This window comes from Sus scrofa, chromosome 8 (genome assembly GCF_054392235.1).
Source record: "Sus scrofa isolate SSC_HxYL_T2T_F1_AM1 chromosome 8, Sscrofa_HxYL_maternal_Yorkshire_Landrace_v2.0, whole genome shotgun sequence".
Classification (NCBI taxonomy): domain Eukaryota; kingdom Metazoa; phylum Chordata; class Mammalia; order Artiodactyla; family Suidae; genus Sus; species Sus scrofa.
This window is the reverse complement of record NC_139390.1, coordinates 52,766,730-52,777,864: the sequence shown is the minus strand read 5'-3', so window position 1 is coordinate 52,777,864 and position 11,135 is coordinate 52,766,730. Positions and strand designations below refer to the sequence as shown.

Genomic DNA, 11,135 nt, shown 5'->3' with positions numbered 1-11,135 from the left:
AGTATACTAATCATTTCATATCTTGACCAAAAATTCTAACTAACTTTTTTATTTCCTTGTGGATACTTCAAGTATTCTTTTAAGATTATTTAATATTTGGAGAACCAGATACCATTACATTTCATATATAAATGGTAGAACAAAAAAAGATGTATTTGAAAACAATCTTTGTTTAATAATGCTAAGGTTCTGGAGTTCCCGTCATGGCGCAGAGGAAATGAATCCAACTAAGAACTATGAGGTTGCAGGTTTGATCCCTGGCCTCACTCAGTGGGTTAAGGATCTGGTGTTGCCATGAGCTGTGGTGTAGGCCAGTAGCTGTAGCTCATTAGACACCTGGCCTGGGAACCTCCACATGCAGTGGGTGCAGCCCTAAAAAGCTTAAAAAAAAAAAAGTGTTGATGTTGTTATGTAAGTCTAGGAAAGATTTAAAATTTGTTTTTACTTGAAAAATTTACTGTTTGTCACTTAGATAATGGGGATACATCTATAATTTGATCATCAGGAACAAGAAATAAAAATTCTTCTGTAGAGGCTCCAAAACTGAACCCTGTTTTGACAATGAAAATCATGACTTGGGCATATGTTTGTCATTTAGTTAGGGTTTGCTGAGCACACTAAAAGTTTTTTGTATTTTCACAAACTCAATATTAAGAAATCTGTGAAGTAAGAATGCAGATTCATAGATATCCCTCATACTTGAAATTAAATGTGTTTTAGGGAAAATATTTTTATTTACTTTAACTTTGAACAAAAAAAATACTGAGATGATTAGATATAACTTTTATTTTCAACAAGAACTTATAATTCATTTGTTTATAAGACAAGGTGAAATAAAAGGTAATATAACCACTCTTTAAAATATTAGATTGTATCAATAGTGACTTCGTAGAACTAAATGAGCTTATTATGTCCTAAAACATTAAAATTATCTTCCATATATTATGAACTGGCATTCAAACCCAGAGTTCTTATACATAAATTCCATATGTTAACAAAATTTATTATACATACATAGCTGTTGTGAATATATTTTAGAGGATCCCAACACATGTTCTTTTCTTGGTAAACAATGAGCATTATGACACATGAAGACAGTGAATAAGGGACATTAAGTCAGCTTTGATCCCATTATTCAGAAATCCATACAGAATAGGGTTAAGACAACAGGACATCATGCCTAGCAAGTGACAGATGCAATACACCAGTTTGAAGTGCCTGTTTGAAATCAGGTTATCATTGAAATCAGTCACCACGTGGAACAGGTGCAGAGGCATCCAGCTCACTGCAAACACTAGTATCAAGACGGTCAGTCTGTAGAAGACACTTCGAGACCGTTTTCTTAGTCTCATAATAGAACGGCTTACTCTCATCTCAGGAACATCTGAGTTTTCTTCTGGTTTCACCTCGAAGCAGGTGGGCACCCCTGGCATGAACTTATTGGATGGAGGGGGCTGGCTCTGCATGGAGCCCACCTTCCCTGGAGGCCTTCCTTCACGGCTCTCGAGGGCAGGTCCGGCTGGAGCTGGCCGCACACAGGCTGTTTTCTTGCTGTATCTCCTTCTGTGTCTTCGTATGAATGAGTAGGTCCATTTTGGGTGGTGGGAGAGCTTCGCCTGAGGTCCGCTCCTCTTGGCAGGCTGAAGAGTCAAGTTGATCATCTCGTTTTCTTCCAGCTTGCTGTCTTGACTGGACAACCCACAGCTTATGGTCCTGCAGACACTGGTATGACTCACGGTGAGACAGACCAAGGGCAGAATGTACTGAACAAGCAACAGAGAGATTGTAAAAGCAATTCTGTACGAATCAGATGGCCACGACTCAACACATAAATACCGGCTGCTCAGCCACGCTGAGCCAAAGCTTTCCTGGAGTTCCACGAGGCTGTGAAACACCGGGAGGGGAGAGCAAATGGCAAGGCCCAGCGTCCAGACTGTCGCAATCAGGAAGTAGCCATGGTTTGCTGTTAAATTATTGGACACAGGATGTTTTATCATGTGATACCTGACGATGGCAATTGATATTAAAATTAAGGTTGAAACCAGAACTGTCACACACTGAAGAAAAGGCATAATGTGACACATGACCTTGCCAAACATCCACTGATCCAGCAAGACAGAGGTCAGAGTGAAGGGTGAGCAAAAAAGCACAACCAAGATATCAGAGAAGGCCAAGTTCCCTATGAGGAAGTTGACAGTGGTTTTCTGATTTCGCTTCCTCATGACAGCCATCAAAATAAGGAGATTCCCCATGAAACCAAGAAGACTTACAAAGGTATAGAGTCCAATCAGAAAATACTGCAAGTCATCCACACTGCCTTTATAGTCCTCCCAGACAGGGAAACCAGAATTCCGAGTGGCCACAGTATTGTTCTCAGAGGCAAGTGTCTTGTTGTAATAATCTGGGATCTCTGAACCCATGTTGTACCCCTGGGTGGAATAAAAAGGCGCTAATTAGCCACCTGAAAAAACATGACTACTCTCCATTATCCACTGAGAAGGAACCAAAGGTGTACAGTCTGCTGCCATTACTTTAGTCACCTCCTAAAAAGGTAAGCGACATCTTTAACTGGCCCCAAGAACAAATATTAGCTGATAACAATTACTATAAGTTTAAATCTATCATCATTTCCATGGTGGGTTAAAACTGCAGAACTTGTTTTTGTTTTTTGTTTTTTTTTTAAAGCCACATCCTGTGCAGGCATATGGACACTCCCAGGCTACAGGTCAAATCAGAGCTACAGTTTTTTGCCTACACCACAGCCACAGCACTGAGGGATTTAAGCCACATCTTTGACCTATACCACAGCTCAAAGCAATGCTGGATCCTTAACCTACTGAGCCAGGCCAGGGATCAAACCCAAGCCTCAAGGATACTAGTCAGACTCATTTCTGCTGAGCTGCAGTGGGACCTCCTTGATTTTTTTGTTTTCACAGAAGGTTTTTTTTTTTTTTTTTTTTTTTTTAATGTATGTTCCTGGCCTAGGGGTTGAATCGGAGTTGCAGTTGGGGCCTACACCACAGCCATAGCAACACCACATCTGAGACATATCTGTGATCTACACTGCAGCTTGCAGCAATGCCAGATCCTTAACCCACAGAAGGAGGCCAGGGATCAAACCTGAATCCAAAAGGAGACTATGTTGGGTCCTTAACACGCTGAACTAAAACAGAAACTCCTAGGACCTTGTTTTTTATTTATTTTTTTGTCTTTTGTCTTTTTAGGGCCGTGTCTGAGGCACATGGAGGTTCCCAGGCTAGGAGTCCAGTTGGAGCTGCAGCTGCAAGCTTACACCACAGCCACAGTAATGCTGGATCCTTAACCCACTGAGTGAGACCAGGGATTGAACACACAACCTCATGGTTCCTAGTCGGATTCGTTTCCACTGCTCCAGGAAGGGAACTCCATTTTTAATTTTATGTAGAAATACTCTAAAGGAAAGGAAAAGCAAACGTGGATAAGAACTTCAGGAGATCTGATTTACTAGAACTAATTAATAGTGTTCTCTAGTCAAGGTAAGTACTACATGTTGTTGTCTTATAATCTCACCTTAAACGTTCCTTCTTTCCTGACATCAATCAAGGTCAGACTTAAAAGTCACCTGCCCTACAGTATTCCTTGATCTATTCAGCTGAACATGACTCCTTTTGGAACCCCTGCATATTTTTTGTTCATAGCTGTCTGATGCTACAGGACACAATTTGTTTTGCCCTTCAGTGATCATAAAATCCAGTCTACCTTATTTATGTATAAGCAGTGGGAAAGCAGAAACTGTCCTCTACCATAAAACATGGCACAGTAACTTCACCATGGAAGGTGTTTAAATATTTACAGGAAAATGAAGAAAAAATAAATATTTATGGGAAAAGTAAAGTTCGAACAAAAATCGAGTTCATGAAGTCTTCAAATCTAAGCTTCTCAAGTATAGAGACACTAGCTCAGGATCTACGTGTATACAGTAGGCACTCAATAAATGTTTATCAAGTGGTACTACAGATACGAGACCATGATCCTATAAGGCAAAGTCATCTCATGACCAGCTCTCGGTCCTCTGAGCTGTTCATATTATTGTGAATTAAACTACTGAATGGTTGCTGCTGGTGTTTTATTTATTTATTTTTTGTATTTTTTAAAATTAGAGTTGATTTAAAATGTTGTGCCAATTTCTGCTGTACAAAAAAGTGACTCAGTCATACACACACACACATCCTTTTTCTCATACTATCTTCCATGGACACAATTCCCTGTGCTGTACAGTAGGATGCTGGTTTTCTTTAAGACAAAACTTACCAGAGTTCCTGTCGTGGCTCAGTGGTTAACAAATCCAACTAGGAACCATGAGGTTGTGGGTTCAATCCCTGGCCTTGCTCAGTGGGTTAAGGATCCTGCATTGCTGTGCCTGTGGTGTAGGCTGGCAGCTACAGCTCCCATTGGAGCCCTAGCCTGGGAATCTCCATATCCCGCAGGTGCGGCCCTAGAAAAGACAAAAAAGAGAAAAAAACAAACAAAAACCAAAATTTACCTGTTGATTTTTTAATTTAAAAATTGAAAATAGATTTCAACCTTAAAAGACTAAATAAATTCATATTGTTTCAGGAAGATATCAAAGCATAAATTAAATGTAGAAGTGAGACTAATACAGCATTCTGTAATAAGTTTTTTCATTTCAAGGAAATTAATAATGTAATATTAATACCACAATATTACTTATTTATTGCTACATATTAGAGATTGGACAGGATTGCCTAATGAACTACAAAATTACCTGTAATACATCAAAAAGAGACAAAGGAATGCCTCATTGCTGATATGGGGATAGTCTTAGTGGTCGGGATAGAAGATCAGACCACCCACCACAATCCCTTCAGTCAAAGTCCAATCCAGAGCAAGGATCTAACTCTTTTCAATTCAATGAAAGCTGAGAGAGAGGTGAGGAAGCTGCAGAAGAAAATTTGAAGCTTCTGGAGGTTGGATAACAATGCTGAAGGAAAGAAGCTGCCTCCATAACATAAAAGTACAAAGTGAACCAATAAATGATGATATAGAATCTGCAGCAAATTACTTACAAGATATAGCAAAGATATTCATGAGGTGGCTACATTACACAACAGATTTTCAGCATTGACCAAACAGCCTTGTAATGGAAGAAGATGTCATCTAGGATCTTCACAGTGATAGAGAAGTCAATGTCTGGCTTCAAACTTCAAAGGACAGGCTGACTCTCTTGTTAGGGGCTAATGCAGCTAAGTTGAAACCAGCACTTATTTACCATCTGAAAATACTAGGGCCTTTAAGAATTATGCTGAATCTACTCTGCCTGTGCTCTATAAATGAAACAACAAAGCCTGAAGAGCAGCACATCCATTTACAACATGGTTTACTGAATACTTTCAGCCCACTGTTGAGACCTACTGCTTAGGAAAAAAAAAGATGCCTTTCAAAATGTTACTGCTCTTGGACAAAGCCCCCAGTCACCCAAGGGCTCTGACAGGGATGTAAGAGATTAATGTTGTTTTCTTGTCTGCTAACTACAGCATCCACTCTGCAGCCCAGAAGTCAAGGAGTAATTTCATCTTGCAAGTGTTATTATTTAAGAAACACATTTTTTTGTAAGTCTATGGCTGCCATAGATAATGACTCCTCTGATGGATTAGGTAAAGTCAGTTGAAAAAGTTCTGGAAAAGATTCACCATTCTAGATGCCATTAAGAATATCTGTGATTCATGGGAAGGGGTTAAAATATCAACATAAACAGGAGTATGGAAGAAGTTGATTCCAACCTTCACGGATGGCTTTGAAGGGTTCAAGATTTCAGGGGAGGAAGGAACTGCAGATGTGGTGGAAACAGCAAGACAACTAGAATCAGAAGTGGAGCCTGAAGATGTGACTGAGTTGCTGCATCTCATGATAAAACTTTAACGAGTGTAGAATTACTTCTTAGGGAAGAGCAAAGAAACTGGTTTCTTGAGCTAGAATCTACTCCTGGTGAAGATGCTGTGAAGGATGCTGAAATGACAAGAGAGGATTTAGAATCTGGCATAAACTTAGTTGATAAGACAGCAGAAGGCTTTGAGAGGATTGACTCCAATTTAAAAAGAACTTCTACTGTGGGTAAAATACAATCAGACAGGCTTTCGTGCTACAGAGAAATCATTCCTGAAAGGAACAACTGATGCAGCCAACTTCAGTGTTGTCTTAGTTTAAGAGATTACATCAGCTGCCCCAACTTTCAGGTACCACCAGCCTGATAGTTAGCAGCCTCAACTTTGAGACAAGACTCCCCACACCAGCAAAAAAGGTTTATGACTCAATGAAGGCTTGGATGATGGTAACATTTCTTAGCAATAAAGTACTTTTTAGAGTCCCTGTTGTGGTGCAGTGGAAGTGACTCTGACTAGCATCCATGTGGATTCGGGTTTGATCCCTAGCCTTGCTCAGTGGGTAGGGAATCCAGCATTGCTGTGAGCTATGGTGTATGTAGCAGATGCAGCTCGGATCCACCATTGCTGTGGCTATGGTGTAGGCCAGCAGCTGCGACTCCAATTCAACCCCTAGCCTGGGAAATTCCATATGCCAAGAGTGCGGCCCTAAAAAACAAACAAACAACAACAAAAAAATTACTTTTAAATTAAGGTATGAATATTGTTTTTAAAGACAGAATGCTATTGCACATTTAGATTATAGTATGGTGTAAACACACCTTTTATATGCACTGGGAAACCAAAAACTCATGTGACTTGCCCAATTGCAATGACTTGGAGCCAAATCAGCAGCATCTCTGAGGTCTGCTCATAAATATTTTTATTGATAAAGGCTATCACATAGCAACAGAAAACTTAAATAGTAAAAATGACTTACAGCATTTTTTATTTAAATGAAAAAGTACACCAGATGGCACCATTGATCACTGATAACTTTTCTATTTTATGCACACAAATACTGGCTTCATTAAATAATAAAACCACTGACTTGTTAGTAAGCAAGGAAAAAAATGCCCCCTCAAGTATTCACTGGACACAGGAAAAATTGAGGGCAACACTTCTTTCCTTCCCTAAACAACACTAATTTACACATAATTTTCAAGGAGGTTCCTTTCTCTAGTAACTAAGAAAATGAGTTGTTTCTTCCTTTATTCATTCAACTAGCATTTACGGAACATCTAATACACTAGGCGCTTTGCAAGACTCTGGTGGATAAGGTGCTTTGCAAGGCTCTGACTCATATAGGTGCCATGTGAGGAATATTCTGAGAACTTAATTCAAGGTTCCCACCAATAATTACAGACTGCAATGACTGATATATAAAAGGCTCTGGGTGATGGATGATGGCTGACTGAACAAATGAATAAATGAATGAACAGCATTCTTCTGATGGTCAGCGATGTTTTTTTTTTAACTACAGCCTGAACACTTGCATTGTCGGGGATCAACGATGAATATTTATGTGTACCTATTGACAGACTGATAAATTATCACTTCCCCTTATGCTTTTCTCTCACCTAACATTCGTTCATTCATTCATTCATTCATTTTATTCTGGCGTAACTACATGGTTAAACTTCCCCTATTTTCCTGTAGCCCAGCCACACACAGAACACCTAATATGGTGCTCTTCACGAAAGGAGCAGTCTGCCAATCTTTGCTCTGGTGGGTGACCCCTTACAACTGCATAATGGATATTGCAAAAATGGGGGGGGGCGGTTAATAGGGGAGGCCAAGCCGTTCCTTCAAAAGTGCCTCCTTGTAGCCAAGGGACATTTGAAACATATGAAAATTCTGTCCAATAAGATTCAAGTCTTTGTTTTCTTAAGATCGAAAAATCTGGAGTTCTCTTGTGGCACAACAGAAAAGAACCTAACTAGTAACCATGAGGTTTCAGGTTTGATCCCTGGCCTCGCTCAGTGGCTTTGGGATCCGTTGTTACCATGAGCTTCGGTATAGGTTGCAGATTCAGCTTAGATCCCACATTGCTGTGGCATAGGCTGGTGGCCTGGGAACCTCCATATGCCATGTGTACACTCCCAAAAAGAAGAAAAGAAAAAGGAAAAAGGAAAAAGAAAGATCGAAAGATCTACGGTAGAGGCATAACTTTAAAATGAAAGGAAAAAAGCACACAGGATTTCTTTCCTGAAACTTACCCCTTCACTTTTTTTTTTTCCCCTGAAAAGCACAAAAGGCAAGCCTATCATGGGAATGTAAATCTCTTTAATAACCACCTGCATTTCAACAAGTGTTACAAGGAAAGTTGTACCATTTCATGCAGCCCAAGCATTTTATCCATAATAAAAGTCATGTTAAATGTGAACTTCTCTTCATCCCATATCACTAGAGAAATTATGAAACAGAGACTGTTTAAAAAAAGAAATATTATTTTAGAAGAAATCTGATATTGACTTATGAAACCTCTGCAATGCCTAATTGTGAGATTTTGTTCTTCTCTTTTATACCTCGTTTTTAAAGCCCTTGCCCTCAGAATTCCCGGGCTGAAACATTAAACTTAAATTCTCAAAGTAAAAAGTGAAAAAAAATTCAAGCTCTTGGTCAAACTGTGGTGACTCAAAAAAAAAAAAAAAAAGAGAGAGAAAGAAAAGAAAAGAAAAAAGCAATGTCTTATAAAGACATATTTAGTTATATTGTAATTTATGTGACACCAAGATGAAAGGAATCTTGAGAACAGACTTTAGATATGCTAATTAAATAATTCTTAAAAAAAGAATGATGAGAAGAATGGCCAGGAACTTGGACGACTGAGCTTATACTTTTAAATAAGGTCGCTTTGTTAGGGTCATTTCCTGCCTTATGAAAATGCACATCTTCTAAAAAAGGATGCCAATCACACAAAAGAAGAAAAGACATGTAATTTTCTTTTTTTTTCCCCTCTAGCAAAGCTAAAATGTCAACCATGCCTACTTTGCTGCCATCTGGAAAAATGGCGAGATTCCATGTTCTCAAATATTCCTACGATTTATTCCTAAAGCCAAAATCTGGAAAAATTAGGATCCGAAATTTGAATCAGCTCCGCTCAGCTGATAAAGACGCAGGCACTTGCCACGCTCTCCCCAATTCTAATGGCAGTTTTTCTACTGGGAGAAATCTGAAATCTACAATTGCCTTGGGAGTGCAGATTCCGCTGGGAGCGCCTCAGGCGACTTCAACGTCCACCCCGATGTCTCCGGGCTTCGAACCAACAGGATGGGTTCAGTCCATTTAAAAGGAACCTAAAGGTCCGCGAGATGGGGAGAAATACCGGGTTTCGGAACTCAAGGCGCAGAGCCGTGTTAGGGCGCCCGTCCCCGACCGCAGACCTGGGCTCACAGCTTCCCTGTCGCCGGCATCATTGGGCAGCGCGGCAGGTGCAGGGCGCCGCAGACCCAGCCGGGACCCCATACCCCACTGGCCCGCCTCCCAGGGGACCCCGGCCCTCTCTTCCAGCTCGGCTCTGCGCGCCCACCCGGGGGCGCCTGTTTCGCAGCTCCTCCGGGTCTCTCCGCGGTCTCTCCACGCCGTACAGTGGCGGACCCCGCCACCAGCTCTACCCCTTCCCGACCTCGATGCTCCCCGAGCCCCCCCCCCCCCCCCCGGGCGACCCTACCTGCGGGTGAACGAGGAGAGGCGGAGGATGGAGTACCCAGTCTCCCGGGCCACCTGCCGAGGCCGCGCGGGAACGTGTGTTTCGGGGCCGGCGTGGGCGCGGCGCCTTCACAGCTCCTGCGCCCAGGGGACGCTTCAAGGCCACGTTTTCTCTTTTTTCGGAGAAATAATAACAATAAAAACCTGAACCAAAGCAGGGTGCTGCTCTCTCGCACCTTCCGGAGTGAGATGGGGAGGCGCCTGGGCTGAGGTTGGCTTGACCTGCAGGGATGCGGGGCCGCGGGGTGGGTGGCGAGACGCCCCCGCGAAGCAGGGACTGGTTCCTCTTGGAGCCGCAGAGAGAGGCGTGGGCGCGGGCTGGGGGTGATGGGGCTGGACCCACGGTTCCTGGGGCTGCGCTGGGCTTCGCGAGGATGTAAGAGAGGACGAGGTGGAAAAAGTTGTAGGTTAAAAAGCAAAAACAAACAAAACTTGTCCTCCCCTTTCTACTCTATGAAATCTCTATTCCTAATGCCTCCAAATTTGTATAGCACACCCTTGCCTTATTTTTAGTTATTACTTGTCAGGTACTTTAGGCTGTGTGTGTGTGTGTGTGTGTGTGTGTGTGTGTGTGTGTGTGTGACACAGAGAGAGAGAGAGAAGGGAGAAGAGATTGGGGATGAAATGTATACAATCCTCTGTGCCTCCGCCCCGTAATTTAAACGGCTTATTCTTCCAGCCTTCCTCAAAAGGCTGGTTCCAGAGTTAATGATGAGGAACCTTGAAGATGTAGAAACAAAGAATAGCTGTTGGGCTGGGCAAGGTAATAATTTAGACTATAAATCCCCCTTGTAGCAGAATCCACAGAATCACCTAACTCCCAGTTCCCTGAAAGATAACGGATAAAAACCCCACATGTTCCTAGGTTGTTTTTACAGGAAATAGACACCCCCCCCTTCCACCCCTCCAGATGAAAACTGCTAACCACAAGCACAGAGACCCTGGACCAGTTGAAACTAGACTGTTGATGCTTGAAACTTCACCTGATGCCAACCAATCTGAGAATTTTCCAAGAGCTGACACACACTTTGCAGCCCCTTCCCTGGAACTGCATGAGCTGCTCATTGCCTTTGCTTGGTGCCCTGAACTAAACACTGTACTTTAATTCACTGCAACCTGGAATCAGTAGCTTGGCTTTACTGAACGCAGGCCAGCTGACCCACGTTTGGTTCTGTAGCAGATAGAGGTCCACATGTCTTTGACCATAGCCCCACCCAAGAAAGGATGTATTAATTGCACACCTTTTCTTTTCTTGCAGCACCTGAGGTGTATAGAAGTTCCCTGAGCTAAGGATTGAACATGAGCCTCCAGTGCAACCACAGCTGTGGCAATGCCAGATCCTTAACCCACTGCACCGGGCTGGGGATTGGACCAGAGCCACAGCAGCAACCTGAACCTTTGCAGAGACAACACTCATCCTTAATTTGCTGCACCAAAATGGGAACTACTAATTGCACACTTTAAAATTGAAGAATGGTTATGTGACAGTCACAGCATCACGTATGC

General features: G+C 42.1%; 1 protein-coding gene across 3 annotated transcripts; it reads right to left on the bottom strand.

Annotated features, from left to right (window-relative positions):
- Positions 1 to 768: 768 nt before the first annotated feature.
- On the bottom strand, positions 769 to 9,938 carry NPY5R (neuropeptide Y receptor Y5). Of its 3 annotated transcripts, XM_084970754.1 has the most exons (4): positions 9,592 to 9,938; positions 9,111 to 9,217; positions 2,271 to 2,429; positions 769 to 1,763 (listed from the first exon to the last, which is right to left on the bottom strand). In XM_084970754.1, the coding sequence occupies exons 3-4, from the start codon at positions 2,418 to 2,420 to the stop codon at positions 1,080 to 1,082; spliced, it is 834 nt and encodes a 277-aa protein (XP_084826880.1). In that variant the 5' UTR covers positions 2,421 to 2,429; positions 9,111 to 9,217; positions 9,592 to 9,938; the 3' UTR covers positions 769 to 1,079. The 3 variants fall into 3 exon arrangements, with proteins under 3 accessions (XP_084826880.1, XP_084826879.1, NP_001431444.1); XM_084970753.1 differs by having other exon boundaries at positions 769 to 2,429; positions 9,592 to 9,720; NM_001444515.1 differs by lacking the exon at positions 9,111 to 9,217 and having other exon boundaries at positions 770 to 2,429; positions 9,592 to 9,832.
- Positions 9,939 to 11,135: the final 1,197 nt, after the last annotated feature.

Excerpts from the sequence above, each read along its gene's own strand:
- NPY5R (NM_001444515.1), bottom strand. The coding sequence starts at position 2,420 with ATGGGTTCAGAGATCCCAGATTATTACAACAAGACACTTGCCTCTGAG.